General features: G+C 35.4%; 4 protein-coding genes across 4 annotated transcripts; 1 reads left to right on the top strand and 3 right to left on the bottom strand.

Annotated features, from left to right (window-relative positions):
* Positions 1 to 1,328: 1,328 nt before the first annotated feature.
* Positions 1,329 to 4,443, bottom strand: LOTGIDRAFT_141175 (hypothetical protein; the record flags this gene model as incomplete). The annotated part of the gene is made up of 4 exons (XM_009050866.1): positions 1,329 to 1,447; positions 2,191 to 2,293; positions 3,153 to 3,281; positions 4,339 to 4,443. Coding segments are annotated over 4 exons (456 nt in total), but the record flags the coding sequence as incomplete, so codon positions are not given.
* Positions 4,444 to 6,499: 2,056 nt separating this feature from the next.
* LOTGIDRAFT_173389 (hypothetical protein) lies at positions 6,500 to 8,021 on the top strand (the record flags this gene model as incomplete). The annotated part of the gene is made up of 3 exons (XM_009050865.1): positions 6,500 to 6,661; positions 7,047 to 7,214; positions 7,887 to 8,021. 3 exons carry the CDS (start codon positions 6,500 to 6,502, stop codon positions 8,019 to 8,021), a joined length of 465 nt encoding a protein of 154 aa, XP_009049113.1.
* A 494-nt stretch (positions 8,022 to 8,515) lies between these two features.
* On the bottom strand, positions 8,516 to 12,798 carry LOTGIDRAFT_141177 (hypothetical protein; the record flags this gene model as incomplete). Its single annotated transcript, XM_009050864.1, has 3 exons — positions 8,516 to 8,694; positions 11,825 to 12,265; positions 12,570 to 12,798. Coding segments are annotated over 3 exons (849 nt in total), but the record flags the coding sequence as incomplete, so codon positions are not given.
* Positions 12,799 to 14,357: 1,559 nt separating this feature from the next.
* LOTGIDRAFT_54242 (hypothetical protein) lies at positions 14,358 to 20,435 on the bottom strand (the record flags this gene model as incomplete). The annotated part of the gene is made up of 7 exons (XM_009050863.1): positions 14,358 to 14,462; positions 15,331 to 15,461; positions 15,870 to 16,003; positions 16,310 to 16,411; positions 19,063 to 19,207; positions 19,668 to 19,799; positions 20,327 to 20,435. Coding segments are annotated over 7 exons (858 nt in total), but the record flags the coding sequence as incomplete, so codon positions are not given.
* Between the last annotated feature and the right edge of the window lie 1,376 nt (positions 20,436 to 21,811).

Genomic DNA, 21,811 nt, shown 5'->3' with positions numbered 1-21,811 from the left:
TCAGGAACATATAGTTATATATTGATAGATAAGAACAGCCTGGAATATTTCCAAGAACATATAGTTATATATTGATAGATAAGAACAGTCTGATTTATTACCAAGAACATATAGTTATATATTGATAGATAAGAGCAGTCTGGAATATTACCAGGAACATATTGTTATATATTGATAGATAAGAAGTCTGATTTATTACCAGGAACATATAGTTATATATTGATAGATAAGAACAGTCTGGAATATTACCAGGAACATATTGTTATATATTGATAGATAAGAACAGTCTGATTTATTACCAGGAACATATAGTTATATATTGATAGATAAGAACAGTCTGGAATATTACCAGGAACATATTGTTATATATTGATAGATAAGAACAGTCTGATTTATTACCAGGAACATATAGTTATATATTGATAGATAAGAACAGTTTGGAATATTACCAGGAACATATAGTTATATATTGATAGATAAGAACAGTCTGATTTATTACCAGGAACATATAGTTATATATTGATAGATAAGAACAGTCTGGAATATTACCAGGAACATATTGTTATATATTGATAGATAAGAACAGTCTGATTTATTACCAGGAACATATAGTTATATATTCATAGATAAGAACAGTCTGGAATATTACCAGGAACATATTGTTAGATATTGATAGATAAGAGCAGTCTGGAATATTACCAGCAACACATAGTTATGTATTGATAGATGAGAGCAGTCTGGAATATTATCTGGAACATATTGTTATATATTGATAGATAAGAACAGTCTGGAATATTACCAGGAACATATTGTTATATATTGATAGATAAGAACAGTCTGGAATATTATCAGGAACATATTGTTATATATTGATAGATAAGAACAGTCTGATTTATTACCAGGAACATATTGTTATATATTGGTAGATAAGAACAGTCTGGAATATTATCAAAAACATATTGTTATATATTGATAGATAAGAACAGTCTGATTTATTACCAGGAATACATTGTTATAAATTATATAGATAGATAAGAACAGTCTGGAATATTATCAGGAACATGTAGTTATAAATTGATAGATAAGAATAGTCTGGAATATTACCAGGAACATGTAGTTATAAATTCATAGATAAGAAAAGTCTGGAATATTACCAGGAACATATAGTTATATATTGATAGATGAGAGCAGCCTAAAATATTATCAGGAACATGTAGTTATAAATTGATAGATAAGAACAGTCTGGAATATTACCAGGAACATGTAGTTATAAATTGATAGATAAGAACAGTCTGGAATATTACCACGAACAAAATTATATTTCTAGACTACAAAAAGATTCTTACCAATATCATAATTGGGGATACAAATTTCCAGCAAAGTTTTAACCAAATATTCAGTCTATATCCTATCATGTGTTCAATATTATCATACAATTTGTCGGCACCTTAAAAGAAATTCATTGCTTATAAATAATTTAAAGGTATCTAAAAGAGGTTAACTAAATTTTCATAAAAATTGAGAAAACCTCTTTACAACCAAATTAACCTTTTGACCTAAAAACTAACAAAAAAAAACGAAATGAAAGTTGGGACTAATTTTAATTAGACTATTGTTCATCAATAATTAACTGACTACAAAATGACATTTTAATCAGTTAAGAAAACAAATTATTCACATGACTACATAAGAAATTGTAGATATGTATGTTTTTTTATTATAAATATATAGGCTACCGTTCAGAATTGAATGACTTGAAGGCTATTTGGAATCCAATTCCTTAAAAATTTACGCTTTAGAATTAGAGACAAATTTAAAATCAAATATTATAATTCATAAGGCTTAATGGCATCTTCATCGCGTCAAGGTATTACGAACTTCGTACATTGACAGCAATAGCCACTATTCTTGTATCACGGAATGCAGCGATTTGAATCGATCGTACGCCAATGGGGGCATCCAACGTCTCTGCAGCCCTTTGTTGATTTTAGGGGCTGGCCCGGCTTTTGCCCCACCCCACTTGCAAAATTGCTATCAATTTACATAGTGAAAGCATAGCCTGTGGCCCCTGCACGGCCCCCCTCAACTAACGTTTCCCATAAACGATACTATCCAGACAATGGCTAGATATTAACGATATACATCCGTATATGACGTCTGAGGAACTGGATAGGGCTAGAGAATACTGACCGTATACCCAGCCGATTGCAAAGGTTTCCAATAGAGCAATTATCATCACCATAGAACCACCGAATATATAGTAATCAGCGAGTAAAAATACATACATTCCACCCTACAAAATATAAGTTTGAATATCCTGCTATTTTTTACAATTTCTTCGTAATTCTGTCGATAAATTTGAATTATTTTGTATATTGGAATATTTGCTTCAATCTAATGATAGTTTGAAAATGAGATAGCATTGATAAACATAAACATGTACAGATCAAATGCGAAAATTAATAATTAAATCACATCAATTGATTGCAGCGTCATCATAACTTAACTCACTAACACTACTGTACGCGAATAAAAATAGAATATAACGATTATAACGATTATTAATATTCAATCGTTGTCATTCCAAAATCATGAACAGCCTTTGGCGCAACATAAGCTTCGATTTTTAGGTCTTTTCTGACCCAATCTGGATAATTTCTCCTTGCATTTCGCACTGAAACTTATTTAGATCGAATTAAAACGAAATTTTTGTCGGATTTCGATATGGATTACTAATCGGATTTCTAGTGCGAAACTGACCGAAATTCAGATACGACTTCATGTAGGCTAACTGCAGTGCGCAGAGTGTATTGTTTTGGCAGTATGATTTGAGCAGTATGATTTTATCAATATGAACTGAGCAGTGTGATTTGAGCAGTATGATTTGAGCAGTATGATTTAAGATTTGAACAGTATGATTTGAGTAGTTTGATTTTAGCAGTATGATTTGAGCAGTATGATTTAAGATTTAAGCAATATGATTTTAGCAGTTTGATTTCAGCAGTATGATTTGAGCAGCATGATTTAAGATTTAAGCAATATGATTTTAGCAGTTTGATTTTAGCAGTTTGATTTCAGCAGTATGATTTGAGCAGTATGATTTTAAATGTATGATTTAAGCAGTTTTAGCCCGTATTAAAACAAATTCTCACCTGTGTTATCATGGGTATGCCACATAGAAATAAGATTATACATATTGCTAAAACAAAGAGCCTTCTGTTCTGTCTCAAGTATAAAGATATATCTATTATTGATGTGTTTACTGCTTCTACCATAACGATCTGAAAATATTATTTAGAAATATATTTTCATCAGTTACGTCCCTCANACTTTTATAATAGATTTTTGTTAGATTGAACTTTCCTGTATGTAGTGCTTGTGGTATATGTTGAGCAGCTATGACGGGTATGGCACCAGGCAGGGTATGCTTACTCTTGTAGATACCTGATACCACTTTTCATGTGAAAAGTCATTAGCTGCTACCACTGTTTTGCCAACATTTTGTTTGGATTTCGGGTTTGTTTTGCAGTTCGGATAGTTTGTACTTGGTTTTTGTATTTACATGTAATAATCATGGCCTAAATAGAATTATATTAATTTTCGCCTGTCTAAATGTCTATAATACTGTTTTTGATACCAAAATAAGATCAGAAAACTTCTTTGAAATCTTTATAAAGGGAAGTCTTCAAAGTATTCGGCCTATCGATTAAAATTTTACTGATAAACCCTTCGCCCGTTACTATTGACACCATTTGACTGTTAACGTGCCTTTTTTTCACATTATCATGGGAGGAGTCCGACCCTTTGTTTTCTAAGATGCAAAGAAATAACAATGTCAAGTCAACATTTTATCCGACCACTTCCTAAAAACGCTTTGGTCAGAGCTTTGATCTATATGTTCCTTTAACAATAGTGGACAACGTCTATCATATCTAACGCTAAACGTAGTACAAAGAAAAGGCTTTCACACTGCGCTTCTACTGCGACGGAAAATTGGCTCGGAGCGTGTTAAGTTCGGCATTAGAGCGGTGGCGATCTGATCTGGAACGTGTTAAAAACGCCATGGGATCTAGAAGTCGTCAGACAAGCGTTGTAACATCGATATGAGCGATATGAAAGCACAGTACAAGCATAGCAAAGACGCTGCACAAACGTTAGAACGCAATATGATCTCATAACTTGTTGTATGAGGTCGACTGTTTTTAACTTGTACTTTTATAACGACCTTTTCTCTAGTTATCCTCATGTTTAAACGCGACATTTCTAGATTGTCGCAAATGGTCGCAGTCCGGTGTGAGGGGGCTAATATGCAAATATATAAAGCATATTTCTTCTTACTACAGAATCTATGCCAATTAAAGTCATTGTCAGGAAGAATATAAACGACCAGAACTGTGGTACAGGAAGTTGGCCTAAAGCTTGTGGATAAACAACAAACACCAAGCCAGGACCTGCAATGTAATAAACAGTAGTATCCACGGGTGTATCTAGAAAATGCCTAAAGGGGGGGGGCCCATTGGCCCACCCCCAAATTACATGTACAGTCAAATTCCACTTCCTCTACTTGCTTGTCTTCTTGCTACAATAAGGTGTCAATGGTCTAAGGTCCTAAATTCAACATTCAAAATATAAATCTATGACCAGTTTAATTCAAATTAGACTAAACTTTCATTCCGTTTTTTTTATTAGCATTTATTTCAGCCAACCCTCTTCATCACTGGGATTTTGTGACGCGAATACAGTGTAGATTTATTCAATGTCTAATGTTTCTCAGAATACACCTTTTGTTGGCGTCACAAAATCCCAGGCGGGAAATTAATTTGATTGACTGGCGGTGTCATCAAATAGACGAATGTACAAGAGGGTAGTCTTTACTAAATTCATACGAAACTACGTATGGTTCATACATGGAAATAACACACACAGCCATTTTGAATCACTACCTCGACAAAATAAGCTGAATTTTGAAAATGCTGTATTTCAACAAAGCCTTCAAATCACATTGAAAGATTTAGAAATGGATTTAGAAGTATTATTTCAATGTAAGAGCCAAAAGTAGTTTCGTATGTACTTAATCTAGACTGAATCTAGACTGAGTCTATGGTATACCTGAAGTAGCAACCTTATCAATAGGCACATTCTGTACGTAAGCCATATGTCCAAGCAAGGTAAAAATAACAAATCCAGAAAAGAAGCTGGTCAGCGAGTTCATCACACATATTATAATTGTATGCCTGTAAATAAAAAAAAGGTACAAATATCGGATGCAGTTTTTATTTAACCAGCTCACAATTTGGTTTGTTTGAAATTTGGGTTAATGAGGGGTGTGTTGTGTTCTGGAGTGAGATGCCGAGATTTGAACTACTACTAATAATAATAGGATTTATTTCGTGCACAAAGTACAATAGTTCATGTATAGTATATACAACAATTTACAATTAAGAAGCATCTCAATTATTTCATTTAAATATGAAGATCCTGGATAATTATCATCTCTTAATAGGATAAAGTCTCTGATTGCAGAGCCAACTCTTACATCCTCTTCAGAACAGTTATCACGGTCATTGCTATTCATAATGTGTCCGGAATGGCCATTTTTTTTTTTTACATGAAACGAAATATTTTAATCTGTTGTCCCACATTTTTTTTTTATTATGTGTAATTTGGACCTGTTAGGAAATCGAAACAATAGTTTTATGGTAAATTCTGGAATAAAATAAATACCAAGTACAAACGATCAGAACCGTAATACAAAATACATAAATCCATAAAACGAAACAAGACAAGTGCAATAATAAATTTGGTAATAACAAGAGTTATGTCCCTCTACTGCGTGTCTATAACGTCACCCTCTATGGCGCTGTATTTGGTTCAAAATAGGGTCCAGGTTTGATTGTATAAATTCTTAAAATCGCGTGGTCATTTCTTATGTAGAAATGACTAATCTTATAAAATTAAAGTATTTTTACGTGTTTTATCTCCTATTTTATTTACATTTTTCAATTTGAGTCTTCTAGAACCTAATTTTAACCGTAGACTTTGTAGAACGCAGAACGCGAATTTAACCTTTGAAACCTCACTACTGAATTTAAGTTTTTGGTGTAAGATTTTAGTTTTTGGGGTAATTTATTTCCGGTGGGTTCGTTTTTGCCGCATTGCCCAACATGCCGCATCGTGCCCAACTGCACAAAAAACGACTTGTTAAACGAAACTAAAGGTTTCTAATAAAATCCGGAATGGCCATTTGTTTCACATGAAACGAAATATTTTAATCTGTTTTATTTATAATTTGGATCTGTTAGGGAAATCGAAACTATAATCTTATGGTAATATCTGGAATAAAATGAATACCAAGTACAAACGAACAGAACCGTAATACAAAATACATAAATCCATAAAATGAAACAAGACAAGTTCAATAAATAAAATATTGGTCATAACTTGCAAGAGTTATGTCCCTCAACTGCTAACCTATAACGTCACCCACGTGCTAGAAAAAATGGTAACTGAAATGTCTGAAAGTAAAAATCTTCTGAATAATAAATCTGAATTATCAAGCGAGGAGAAGTTTGAAATTCTCGTATTCGATGTGCTCTATAATTCGGCAGTGGCTCAATCCCCACTGGTTCCAGATAAGTCCCAGATTGTCCTGGTGGACAAGGTACAAGCTGGGGTCGATTGGCTCCTCACTTCCGTTGGCAGTTGGAGACAAAACTGGCGAACCTGCGATTGTTTAGAAAAAATGTTCAGATGGACCCACAGGAAAATAAGTATTGCGTAATCTAAAACCGTGATCTGTGAGGGTTATATTTTGAAAACTCGACAACAGATTGAAATATATCGTTTCATGTGAAACAAATGGCCATTCCGGATTTTATAAGAAAACTTTAGTTTCGTTTTAGTCGTTTTTGTGCAGTGGGGCACGATGCGGCAAGTTGGGCAATGCGGCAAAACGAACCGACCGATTTATTTCTCATTAAAAACACGAATAATAATGATATGCAGAAAATGTCACGTGATCTAATTTAATTTCCGTAATATTCAAGGTTACGATTCAGCTAGCACGATCCAATGAAGAAAGTCGAAAGATTACGATTCAGCGAATACGATCCAGTGGAGGAGTTCTTAAGATCACGATTCAGCGAACACGATCCAGTGAAGAAAGTCGAAAGATTACGATACAGCGAACAAGATCCAGTAGTGAAGTTTCAAAGGTTAAATTCGCGTTCTGCGTTCTACAAAGTCTACGGTTAAAATTAGGTTCTAGAAGACTCAAATTGAAAAAAGTAAATAAGATAGGAGATAAAACACGTAAAAATACTTTAATTTTATAAGATTAGTCATTTCTACATAAGAAATGACCACGCGATTTTAAGAATTTATACAATCAGATCTGGATCCTATTTTGAACCAAATACAGCGCCATAACCCTCGTGCTACAAAAAATGGCAATTGAAATGCCTGAAAGTGAAAATCTTTTGAATAGTGAAAATCTTCTCAATAGTAAATCAGAATTATCAAGCGAGGAGAAATTCTCGTATCGATGTGCTCTATAATTCAGCAGTGGCTCAGTCCCCACTGGTTCCAGATAAGTCCCAGAATGACCCTGTACAAGGTAGAAGCTGGGGTTGATTGGCCCCACACTACTAACTACAAAAATCGACGATATTGCTTTGTTTAGAAAAAAGAAAAATTTAGATAGTGGACCACAGCCATATACGCCCACCACGGCATGCGGATGGTAAATATTCAAGATTCCGGGGCAAGGGCAATAACTCTGCTTCTAACGGTCGAAAATAGCTCAAATTCTAACTTGATCTTCGTTTTATGAATATGTATACACATACCGAATTGCATTTGATTCCATCAAAAAATCTAGTTTTTAGAGCGTTTACAAGCAAATGTTGACGGATGGACGGACCGACGGACGAACCGACCGACGGGCGGACGGGAGTGCCGACAATATACGTACACATAGAGAGATGTGTGCTTATAAAAATCGACGCTGGACACCATATTAAAATATTTCGTTTCATGTGAAACAAATGGCCATTCCGGATTTATCAGAAACCTTTAGTTTCGTTTTACAAGTCGTTTTTGTGCACGTTTTGGTCACGATGCGGCAAGTTGGGCAATGCGGCAAAACGAACCCACCGAACAATTCGCCAGTAAGCATAATGTGCTGGGTAAACAGAATGGAGTGGATAATACGTCTTTAATCAATAAAAAAAAGTGCACAACTACAATTATTGGATGATAAAAAAATATTTATAATATTTCAATTATTCTATTAATGGTAATAGGCCTATTAATGGATAATAATAGGCCTATTAAACCTCGTTCAGAACATCTAAAATAATTACAAATACTCAGAAATGTCCAATTAACCAAAGTAACATCTGTGTTACATTTATCTATATTATAATAAAATGTATTTCCTGAAGCCCTATATATCTATGTGCAAAAACAACAGTTGTAGGCACAATATTAAAAAAAATTATATATAACATTATGTCTATCTGGGTATAGCCTGAACATTATACTTCAGGGGAGCGTGTGTTATTCCATAGTTCCCTTTTAATGGTGGTATATTCTGTGGATCTTCAACTTGGAAATCAAACCGCTGTACTAACGTTGTCAAAAACAAAAACTGTTCCATTTTAGCCAAGCCTTCTCCTAAACAATTTCGACGACCTGAAATATTTAATATAATGTATAATATTTTAACATGAAAGTATCTAAATTGTTATAAACCAATATTTCTCTCAGAAGTCATTAATTTAATTAAAATAATACATTGTAATTCGCCCGCGTAACTGACTTGTGATAACCGCATTTCTAACTTGTTGTTTGTAAACAAACAGCAAATCGGCAAAACTCGTTTCGGTAATCTAAATCGGTCGTTTGACACACAACAGCAAGTGCATTCCGTGCAGTATAATATTTATATGACGTGACTGATCTGTGATCATTCATTTATGAACAAGAGAGGCGATAGTATGTCAGATACTGAAAGCGAGAACGAATTGTTTTTGACACAATCAAAATTTAAACCAGATGAGAATGATCTGAATGACTTTGCATTTCGTTTTGGAGAACCAATGACGGAAGAGACTGTGAAGAAGAAGTTGAAAAGTTCTGTATCGAAGCGAACCGAGGTGAAAAATACCTCGGCCATCGGTATTTTCAAGCGGTGGCTACAGGAGAGAAAGCAACGTTGTGTCAATGAAAATCTCCGTTTGCCTCCTAATTGTTTGTCACGGGGATTGCAGGACATGGAAAAGTCAGACTTGAACACCGCTCTGACATACTTTTTGTTTGAAGCCAGGAAACAGAACACCCGATCCGCACAGTGTAGGCCTTTTCTTATCTTTTGTTAGCCTTTTCAACACTCTACTAAAAGCTAATAGTTGTCTGTCAACAGTCAACAGTCAACTGTTGTTAGTCTTTGAAAGGGGCTAATAAGACAAATAATTTTCTCTTTGAGAGAGCTAATTTTACAGGATCGGGTGAACAGAACGGAGAAGTTTACCCCTCCACTACGCTATATGGAATATATGCAGCCTTCGCATCAATTGTGAGAACACTCTGCATTCTGCAATCTTTTTGAAGACGACGAATTTAACGAGGCAAGAAAGGCACTTGGTGCAGTAATCAAAGAAAGGTCTGGCCAAGGATTCGGCGCGTCAACGAGCAAGTCGACAGAAATTATATCCGAGGAAGAAGAGCAGCAACTTTGGGAGAAAGAAATACTTAGTGACTCCACCCCTCGGACACTCCTAGATACAATTTTGTACCTTACTATTTATATTTTATTCTTTACGGGGAAAGTGACATCTTTGCACTGCTTATTCAGAATTTTGCTATCTTTCCTTGAGAAAGGGACAATTACAACACAAATTCAAAGTTTAGCATGTTGCTGTTCAAAATAGATGTTGGTACTTATATTCGTGTTTTTCAACATGACTTTGTAACAATATTAAATAACCTCCCAAATTTACGGACTGTTAGATCATGTCCCCCATATGTAATGGGGTTACAGGTAACCGTTAAAGCGCAGGAATAAGGCATAGGAATTTGGAACCAAAGTGAAACTAATTCTGTAATATAAATATATAACTTTAACTTTGTTTTAGGTCTCAATTTTGCTCTGCGCGGAGGCTGTTAAAACAACCACAGATAACTGGTCCCTTCCTAGACAATAAAGGTCGTTCTCCGCTATGTAGAAGACGTCCCCAAAACGAACAATGGTGGAATAAAACAACGCAAGACCAAACTCAAGGATGTGCGAGCTTATGAGAACAACGAAAGATCGGACCGCTGTTTTATCCGGTTATATGAGAAGTCACTTTGGTAAGTTATATCTTAAAGGAGAAATGTCTATAAGAAAATCTTACCATAAATGGGCTCAATTTAACAAATGAGTAAGGTTTGAAACGCTACAATTTCATTAAATATGGTCAGAGTAACTCTTTCTTGCTGACACAGAATAGGCTATATCATATCAGGTCTTTCAAGTTTGAAATGGCTCGGTTGGCTAAGAAATCGTAAGACTAATTCATTACTCGAGACAATGATACTTTAAATAAAGTAAACAGTACACCAGGTCTATATTATATTCACTTACTTCAATATCAAGAAAATAAGTAACTTGCAAGTTAAACTTGTCTTTTATTACTGTTATTCTATTTTAGCCCTAAAACGCTGTCAGAAGGAAGGGGTTCATTCTACCTGACACTGCTGAGGAATCCCACTGACTTTCAATGGTATCGCGACATGCCGGTTGGCCACAACAGTTTGGGCGATATAGTAAAAAAGATGTGTGACAGAGCTGGCATTGGTGGAAAAAAGACCAACCACTCACTTCGTGCGACCGCTGCGACCCGTCTTTATCAAGCGAAAGTAGATGAACAAACAATTTGTGATCACACTGGGCACCGCAGTGAAGCCGTGCGTGTTTATAAACGGGCCAGTGACGACCAGAAAGCGGCTGTTTCGGAGATCCTTGCAAAGGCCACAAGAACGGAGTCTGCTTCATCTACTGTTGTGTCTGCTTCAAATATTGTTGTGAATGAACTGAACACAACTCCTAAACCTGGAATATCTCTCACGTTTAATATTCATTAAAATAAAGATTGTCCTAGCTTGTCTTTGTTCTTTAGTGGATCGAGATGTTACAAGTACTCTTGTAATACCTCCTAGCAGGTGTTACAATCAATGTAATACCTGCTTTTGGAGGTGTTACAAGCGTTGTAATACCTCCTTTGAGGTGTTACCACAAAATACCCCAAGAAAAAAGACTCAATATGGAGTCATACAAATTGCCAGGAGGTTTATAAAAGTTAGATAAACCATGTCTCCTCGGTCTCCACGGATTGTAAACACTCACCTTCGAGTGGTAATACCTCGGAGTCATGGTTTATCCTACACGTAAGCTTACTATTGAATATCAGGGAGTAAAAGGCAATAATGTAAAGGATATCATGATTTATGCAATGTCATTATTCACAGAGCCTTTGAATGACATTAAGCAATTGTGAGTTCGATATATATAGACACAGCGATTGTTGTTCCATAAAGCTGTGTCTACATGTCATTATTTATGTTTGATTCTATTTCAAGATATAATTTGATTAATTTGTTTTCCATAGATTTTTAAGGTTGATTTCCGATTCTTTTATAAATAATTTGAAATAATTTCTGATACTCCTTTTTTATTCAATTAAATCACCTTATTACCATTATCTCTTCCATTCACTCTAAATTACATCAGTTGCAAACGTATAAATAATATAATATTGTCCCTAAAAATAGCGTCACTTACCCATTGAAAATGGAATCCATTCTTCACGATGAATCACCCGGCCCATTTCATCTAAAAATCGTTCTGGACGGAAAGCACGTGCATCGCCCCAGATTTCATCAGAGGCTAAAACTGAATCAACATTTGGTAAAATAATGGCATTTTTGGGTATAAAATGACCTTGATACACAGTATCTTCTTCGACAGCACGTGGAACTCCCACCAGTACAATGTTAGCATGGCGAAGAATCTCCATATTGAAAGCTTCAAAATATGGCATGTTCACTCTATCTTTAACAGACGGTGGTCGACCTGATCCTACAACATCTTGAATTTCTTTATAGCATTTCTGGTAAACTTGTGGATAATGTAGAAAATATAAAATAGACCATAATATAGTAGTTGATATTGTCCCTGTTCCAGCTACAAATAAATCTCCAATGGCCATTTTAAGGTTGATAACTGAAATTAGAGAAGTATAGATTTAGATCACACAGTGCCACTTCCATATAGAGCCATATACAAACCATTTGAACTACCAATTTTTAATATTGTCAATAATAATTTGATCCAATGTGTTCATCCTTGATAATCCTATCAATATGTGTTTTTAACGAGTTCGAACTTTGGACGAAGTTGGATTAGGAAAAGTACATGCATATAGATACATTTCAAAGATTGGAATGGTTCTTTGCAAGTCGGGTTTTTGAAAGTCACCTATGGACTTGGGCTGGAGGTTGAGAAATTATTATATCATCTTACTTACGATCAATATTCGATGCCATGCCTGCTTTTTCATTCTTTTTCATTTCCTTCAAATAACAACTAATAAAGTCATCGGTGTTATCCTCGTCATAGTTCTTTAAATGCTCTTCAATTGCAGGTTCAACCAGTGTGGCATTTGCTTTGTAAACATTATTAATTGTTCTATGATACTTGAATAGATCTCCCGGAAGAAATCTTAAAATCGGCAAGAAATTTACCACCTGGGTAGAACCTAAAACCTGGAAATTTTCTTCAGCTTTATTTAAATATAATTGCAATGCTTTGTTGTTATAATCATGCAGTTCATATTGATTAAAAAACTTATACTATCAAAACAATTAACTTTTTTAATTATTCTGTAAAGAATGTCCCCTTCCTATCCCTGAAATTCGGCGGTGGCATTTCATTGAGACAGGCAAATTTCTCTTACCTTTATGTTTAGTAATCTCTTCAGTAATAACTAGGTGGGGTCTGTTAGAGAAAATATCACCTTTTTTGACCAGAGCATCTTTTATCACTGGATAACCATTTAATATTACAAATAACCTTGGCCCAAAATACACACTACATATATCGCCATATTTATTTCTTAGACGTCGCAATGCCAATCTAGGATCTCCATTGTCCGATTTGACAGGAGGTCACCAACTATAGGTAATGTCCATTTAGGTCCTGGTGGAAGACCACTTGGCTTTTTCAACAGCCAGTAGGTTCCACATGTCGCTGCAAATATCAATACGAGGTGTATATTGTTTCTCGGCAATAACTGCGCGTTGTCTACATCTATACCATTTACAAAGTTTGCCACCATAGTTAAAATATCCGCCATCTTCACATATAGAAACGAATAACATCAACGTTTTTAACCCACGATCAACGTTTGATATACAATACAAGTAAAAATCACTGTTATATATAGGCTATATATAATTAAACAACCTATAATAATGCCGGTGGGTTCGTTTTGCCGTTTTGATAATTGTTAGAGTCATTCAAAGAACGTTTTCTGTTTTTCGGAATTGATATTACAGCTGATAAAACAAAATTACTTGTTGAGTACCCATGACATAACATAGAGGTCAGTAATAACGACAAATGAATGAACAGAACATGAGAAGCATTAAGCAGGTGATCAGTAGATTGACCGAGGCCACCATCATATTTCCCATGTTTTAAATGCATTCCGCTTTTTAGTAAAAGAAATAATCATTATCAAAAACGTCGGAAATTATACCCGAAAATATTTCTAAAGTATGTTATTTATAATTATGTACATGTATCTACTTGATCAAACTGAATTCGTTATAAAAGGGTTAATTAAAACGGAGAGTAATAATTGTTAATTAAGCAGTTTGATCTAGTTTTGGTGTTTAGCTTCATAATGGTTCCATATTATTTGTTGAAACCCTAAGAAAAAGTAGGAGATATATTTCTCCACAATCTGATTTACTCAAATCCGTACAGCTTCCAAAAACCATAACGAACTTTAAAAGTTAACGCAAAGCTTTTTTTTTCGACCTACAAAAATGTGGAATGTCCTTTTAAGATGTGGTAACTTTCTGTTCATTTTTGTTTTCATTTTATTGCAGACAAACTTGGAAAATGTACTTCTTAGACTATGATACGGGATACTGTCTTTTTAAAATCGATAATCTCAATGTGAAAATTTTTTAATTTGATTTAATATAAAATGATCTCAACGCGGACATGAAGAAACCCCTTTTTGAAGGGTTTTGTTGTCGTATGGCTCACTGCCCTTGATAAATCATTTGATTCTTTAGACATCTTACCTATAACTGTTCTGATGAAATGTATTGTAGCTGCCCATAGCTGGCCAGATAGTAAGACCAATTGCACAGGAAAACATAACCTGGCATACTGCACTATACCAAACCTGAAAACCAACAGAATTCCCTCACAGAATTTGGTTACAATATCTCATGTCAAACCGAATACCCTTATAATGTAATTATACAATATCTGATACCAAAACAGAATACCCTTATGTAATTTGGTTACAATATCTGATACTGAACCGAATACCCTCATTGAATTTGGTTACAATATCTCATGTCAAACCGAATACCCTTATAATGTAATTTAGTAACAATATCTGATGCCAAACCGAATACCCTCATGCAATTTGGTTATCTGATGCCAAATCAAATACCCTCATGCAATCTGGTACCAATATCTTATACTTTGAATATATGAACTTACTTCAAATATTCACTTATACTTAAAATACTTACTTTTACTCGCTTACGCTTACGCTTACTTCGAGCATTCGCTTATATTGAAAATACTTACTTCAAATACTCCATTATACTGCAAATACTTACTTCAAATATTCGCTTACATTGCAAAACCTTACTTCAAATATACGCTTACATTGTAAATACTTATGTCAAATACTCGCTTTCATGGCGAATGCGTACTTTGAATGTAACTTTATACTGAAAATACAAACTTCAAATACTCACTTACACTATAAATACTTACTTCGAATATAGGTTAAACTGTAAATACTTACTTCGAATATAGGTTAAACTGTAAATACTTACTTCGAATATAAGTTTATACTGTAAATACTGCTCGATGATGCGGTGCAGTGGGTTCGAATCCACTCCGAGGTTAGAAAAAAATCTGATGCAACGGCCTGGTGTCGACTTTAACCTTCAATACTTAAATAGCATTCGCTTATAGTCTAAATACTTACCCTTTTACGCTGAACAACATTCACTCATACTCGTAATACTTACCTCCAAGCTTAACAATTTATTTAAATCAGGGTTTAGATAATACACAATTCCATTTAAAGCCCCTTCTTTCGTTGCTCCCATTACCAGTAGAACTGTTAGTAGTAAATAAGGTAGAGTTCCAGTAATATATGCTATCTGAAATACGATGAAGAAATTCTTGGTTTTAAGTGGATGTGTGGGCCGATACATAAGAATATTTGACAAAGTAATATTTAAAGGGGCAAATTCGCCATTTTTGGGGGTTATTTAGGGTCTTAAATGTATGTAAATAGTCTTTAGCATTACTAGAAATGTACGAAAATCGCATAATTCCTTCAAAAAAAAACCCCCAAATTAGAAATTTCACACTCTATTTCTATATTATATCTTACCAAATGACGATAATTCTGTACACACATTGATTTGAAGGCTAAAATTATATAACTGATTGGCTTTGTTTAAAAAAATCCCGTTTCTGAGACTAAAGTACAATTGATAAAAAACATGGCGAATCTGTTCCTTTAATATTTTCCATTTCTGTTTGTTCCTTAAGCATATACAAACCTTTGGGAGCCATATCATTCCCTTCCACATACAGATATACACTAGAACATACAGTGCTATAAGACAAACTAACAATTTCCAAACAACACTACCTGATTCTTCAAGACTAGATATTTCTAATACATAATGTCTGAAAATGAAGAAAAATAATTGGAATGTCACTCCCTACTGCACCTAATGAGCTCATGAAGACTAGCAGCGCGTGTGCAATGGGGAAAATTTGCCAGATCAGAGGCATTAGCCCGCTCTTTTTCGATTTCCATCTGTCGAGGGATTTACACAAGAACACAACACAATGGGCTTCGTTTTTACCCCTCCTGAACGACAAGACGCTTTTCCATGTGAGTCCCATATAATTTTTAAGATAGTTATTTATAATACAGTATATCATATCTCAAAGAGTCAAAGTTTAATGTTCAGCTTTAAGGTTACCTACCTCCAGAATTCAATAGCCGGACTAACGTTTGTGATGTTAAGTATGGAACTAGTGGCATTCCATTCCACCCTTTCTGACGTATTGAAAACAAACTCAGAACAACTGGAAAAAGATTTTCGTTTCTAATTAATGCAATATTTGGTGCCAGCTTTCACTAAAACTGTTTTTTAGTGTTTAACTATATCGTGCATTTAATATTTGTCAACTGTCAGAAGAGTTTTAATCAGATTCAATCAAGAGTAGACCAAACTTTCGTTCCGTTTTTATAATTAGCTTTGAATTTTAATATAGCCACTTCCGTAAGGTTCTAAGGACAGCCCCCCTTGGACGTCTGTGAAATTAACCTTTTGACCTAACTCGATGACGCCTGCTTGTACCTGGAGGATATTCAGATCAGAGCCGTATATGGAGAGAGTCTGGCCAACTTGTGATCTCGCCGCGCTGAACCATGATTGGCGCAGAGCGGTCACGTGATTGAAGGCCGCCATATTGTTACCCTTCCCGCGACGTTTAGGCGTAGGAGCCTAGGTATTCTTTACGTTGTTTAAGCCTAATTCCTGGTCTTGTCTGGCAACAGAATGCCTCGATGTGTGGCATGGAAATGCTCTGTCAAATCTGGAGAAGGTATAGTGATGCACAGGTTCCCTAAGGATAAAAGGAGACGCAGAGAATGGGAAGTAAAGGTCAAACGATCCGACTGGACTCCCCACGACAACTCTTTTCTATGCGATGTAAGTACATTCGATGATTTCAGGGGTTTTGCAAATCGTGTTATGTTCAGGTCTAAAAACAGGATATAATAGATATGGAAACTTTGTGAGAGGGTTTCATTCCACGCACTGGCTATCTAAGCCTAGGCCTAGGCCTAAACGAGGAGCATGCACTTGGCTTCTGAGACACTGTCAACAACATTTCTGATAGGCCTACACTTAATCGATCGATTTATGTTTTTCTATGAATGTGAAATTCTAAGACAATTTACTTATTTAGTATTTAGTATAATTTACTTCCAATCACCAAAACAAACAGTATAATTTAAAGGTGTGCGCCATATTGGTGCTTGTACGGTGAGGCAAGGAGCCATGGCTCGTAAAATTTGTGCTGGTCCGGATTTTCACACTAAGTCTTTTGGGCTAGTCACTTGTGTAAATTTTGGTTTCTCTTCTAGAATCACTTCGACGACAGTCAAAGAGGAACAGATCGCCAGGACAACAGCCACCAGCTGAAGCAAAATGCTGTGCCAAACATTTTCCCTCACAACCCATGGAAACTACCACAGAGGAAACCATCATCTGCTCGACACACGCTTATTAATCAACAACCAGCAAGTAAATCCTACAAAGATGAACATTCATACTGTTCTCAGAATCCGATGATAAACGAATCGGAGTCAGACAATGATACTAAAGAATACGGAACTACATGTGATATGAACGTGTCTGAATCAATTAATGTGGAAGCTGGAACAAAGAGGATACAATCATTAGAGCAGGAAGTTATTTCTTTACGGACAAATCTGCGCAATGAACAGATACAAAAAAGAAAAGCCATCAAAGAAAAGAACAGTTTTCAAAGAAAATTAAAGAAGGTTTCCAATGCTGATTAGTTGGTCAAGATAGCAAAACAATCAACAAGAGGATGCAAATGATCTGATGATACGTACAAAAAGGCTCTGAAAATGCGATTCGTCTGCATCAGGAATGCAGGGGAAAGCGATAGTCTACAGGGTTACAACTCGGTAGAGAGATTGATAAACTCCGCTGAAACAGTCCTCACTGATGATCATATTCCGGATTGCCATCACATGCGCACCAAACTGTTGACTAAATTTTTTAATGTTCGATTGTACATTTTGGCTAGAATGGAAAATAGGAATCGATCTTCCAAGGCTGAAGCAAACTTGAATGTTGATGAGAAACTTGGCAGCAAATCTGTTGCTATGAGGGCCATGGTTTCAAAGCTGAAATGATGATTATTGAGTGGTGTGATGTAACTTTCATGCCTTCATGACATAAAATAGATTGTGTTGATTGAACCTGAATTATGAGCCTTTTTCTGTTCAGGCCCACAAGTAAAAGAGACAGGGGTGGGGAGTGGGGTGGGGCGGCGTCTCCCTGGAATTATTTTCAAATAATAAAGGTTTAATATTTCGGTGGTTAATATTTGGAAAGTGCTAAAATTCAAAATTTCTCTTCTTTTTGTGTTTTTGTATAGACATACCAAATTTTATCAAAATCGGTTAAAAACTGTAAATTCTAGAGCGTTTACGATGGATAACGTCGGCCGTCTTGTAGCTAAGAGAAGGCAACAAGGTGGCGCCTTGTGACGTAGTTGGCCAGACTCTCATATACGGCTTATGTAGGTTACTTGTTGTCTGAGTACTAGACAGAGTACAGTCCCTTGATTCTGGGAATTCAATCATGTCTGATATGTTTAGTTCATTCTTATGTATAACCATGTTTAGTTTATAATATAATAGTTCACTGTAGAAGTCTTCTTCTTAAGTGTTCAGATAAGAACATACCAGTACCAATCAAATTTCTACCCTCTTCAGCGCTGGCATTTTGTGACGCGATGTTTATCAGGTTATAGGTCAAAAAGTTTATTTCAAGAACTTTCAAGATGACTGTCAAGTGGTTATACAAAAAATGAAAAATGAAAAAAAAAAATAAATAAATAAAAAACGAAAGTTTGTTTTCATCTTAATTACACTGAATCAGGTTGAAAAGTTTTTTTTTTAGTTAGATACTCACTTCCGTGTGTTCCATGTATTATTACAATGAGTCCATTGTAAAGGATTGTGAAAGGATGTTCCGAGATACATCAAACACCACACAAATATTATCATATAGTACGCTGTTTCTCCATACGAAAACACTGCTGTTAAAATTCCAAGGCCTAAAACCACAAACAGAATATTCAGGTATAAGAATCATATAAGTGAAATGATGTCACAATGTAAACAAAAACCCATACGTTTGTGTACCGACGGGAGAAAGGATTTATCTCGCCTCTTTCGTTAATTTTGAAGTCATCTCACACGTCCCTTAGATTTACCTGAATCAATGATAATGCGCCGAATATTAGTGTGCCTAAAAAGAGCGAGCCTCAATTAATACGTGCTTTATTGAAGATGTGCCTAAATTACTGTGGCTTGATAACGTTGTGCCTAAATGTCTTGTACCTAAATGACCCTGTTCCTAGACCAAAGTGTTTTAACAGGCTTGTGCTTAAAATGTTTGGGCGATCAACTTGACTAAACTTGGTCAATGAATCAACATCAACAATCAAGACAATCCATCAAAAATATATTTGACATAGTGACAAATTCACAAAGTCTTATATTATTATTATATACCTTTAAAAAGAGGACATATTTTCCACATTCCGATAGCACTCTGTTTCATATACTGTCCCACCACTACCTCTAGATACATTATAGGAAAACCAACAGTTGCCACTGCTATCATATATGGTATCAAAAAGGCACCTTCAATATAAAGTTATAAAAGTTGGTTTAAAAAAAAAAGAAAATGTGAATAAGCATAGGTATACGCAGTTGCGTCGCCAGTAGGGGAAGAGAGGGAGGACAGGTGAGGGATGCATTTGACCCCAATTTGTACCTCCAATTTAAGGAGACTAGCGCCATCTGTTTGAATAGTCTCAGAAACGGGATTTTGCTAAGCCAATCAGTAAAAGATTTCACAGCTCACCGTCAAAATTTGAGCTTTCAAATCTATGCGTGTCCAGAATTATCCGCGTTTGAACGTTAAAATGACGACTCGTCATTTCTTGAGACCTTAACATAATTATATAGAAAAGATATGTAGAAATAGAAAGTGAAATTGCTAGTTTGGGGATTTATACGAATTATGTGATTTTCTGAAAACTATTTACATTTATGTAAGACCGAAATCAACCCCCGAAAATAGCGAATCTGTCCCTTTAACCAAATTTGTAATGTTGGATTGATCAGAATCCATTTAGGTTACCAAAATTAAAAAGGAAATGATTTACCTCCGCCCATTTTGTAACAGAGATACGGAAACCTCCAAATATTTCCAAAACCCACAGTACAGGCTACACAAGTAATAATAAAATCAAGACTTCTCATCCATGTTTCTCTTGGCTTCTCAGTTCCTGTAGTCGTCGTCGTCTCGGGTAAAACTATTTTTTCTTCTTCTCTGATGTCGACTAACTCCATATTCAGGAATCTGTCAGTAGAAGTAGTAGAGGATTGTGCTTCTGTTCCAGCCTCTGATAGCTATTTTGAAAGTTGCCTGCTGGTGTGGGGGTTTTAAACTTATTTATTTGAATCGGATACTACAAACCCAAATTTATTCGGAAAATTGGATACTGTTGTAGTTCAGTCATACCTTCAAAGTCCCCCTAGTAGTATATGTCTTTTCGGATATGACGCATTTCACTTCTGCGCATGCGCAGCTTTTTCAATGCATCATATCCGAAAAGACACAACTGCTAAAATGTATTATAACAGACTCCCCAAACTGTATTATAACAGACTCCCCAAACTGTTAAAAATGTATTATAACAGACTCCCCAAACTGTATTATAACAGACTCCATATAAATTACCCAAACCACAGATCACTAATAATAATACAGTAAAAAATAACCGCATTAAAAATGTCTTTAATTTTAAAACACGAAAAAAAAATTCGAAGGAGACGGTTTCTTCTCTGCGCTAACATCTCTCATCCCCAAAGTGGCCAAACAACAAATTTCCTCCTTGTATTAAATCTTTCGTATTAAAAATATATGTCTTTAATAAATGTCCATCCTCCTAAAACGTATTTCGGTGCAGGAGACATTCAAAAGTCATTGGGTTCTCTTCCTGGATTCCCATGGGCAAAATATCCCGGAGAAAAACATCTCCCAGGCCACAATTATACAGGTCCAGGCACGAGATTAGATCTGCGTTTAGACGAAAATGATAATCCCAAACCAGGGGAAGAACCCGTTAATAGAGTTGACGCAGCAGCGCTCAAACACGACATACTGTACAGAAATAAAGACGTAACATTCAGACACCAAGCAGACAAACAAATGATAGACGAACTCGAAAATATTCCCAATCCCACTTTCAAAGAGAAATTACAGAGGGCTCTTATCATAAAACTCTTGAAGGCAAAATTGAAATTGGGTATGGGCATAGCAGACGAGATTCACAAAGAATTTCGAAAAAACAAACATTACCTCAAAGTCAAAGTTTTTGATAAAGATGAAATTTGGTCAGCCGATTTAATCAACATGCCAGTCTAGAGAGGGTACAAGTATTGTTTGACGGTGATCGACATATACACGAGATACGCTTGGGTCTTTCCCTTGAAAAACAAATCGGGTCTGACTGTCAAACAAGCATTCGAAACCATAATGAAACAATCCGACAGACGACCCCTAAAGTTGTGGGTTGATAAAGGAAGCGAATTCTACAACAGAAATGTGAAATCTCTGGGGTTTGAAATTTACAGCACGCATAACG

Source organism: Lottia gigantea, assembly GCF_000327385.1.
Source record: "Lottia gigantea unplaced genomic scaffold LOTGIsca_157, whole genome shotgun sequence".
Taxonomy (NCBI): Eukaryota; Metazoa; Mollusca; class Gastropoda; family Lottiidae; genus Lottia; species Lottia gigantea.
This window is presented reverse-complemented; position numbering and strand designations above follow the sequence as displayed.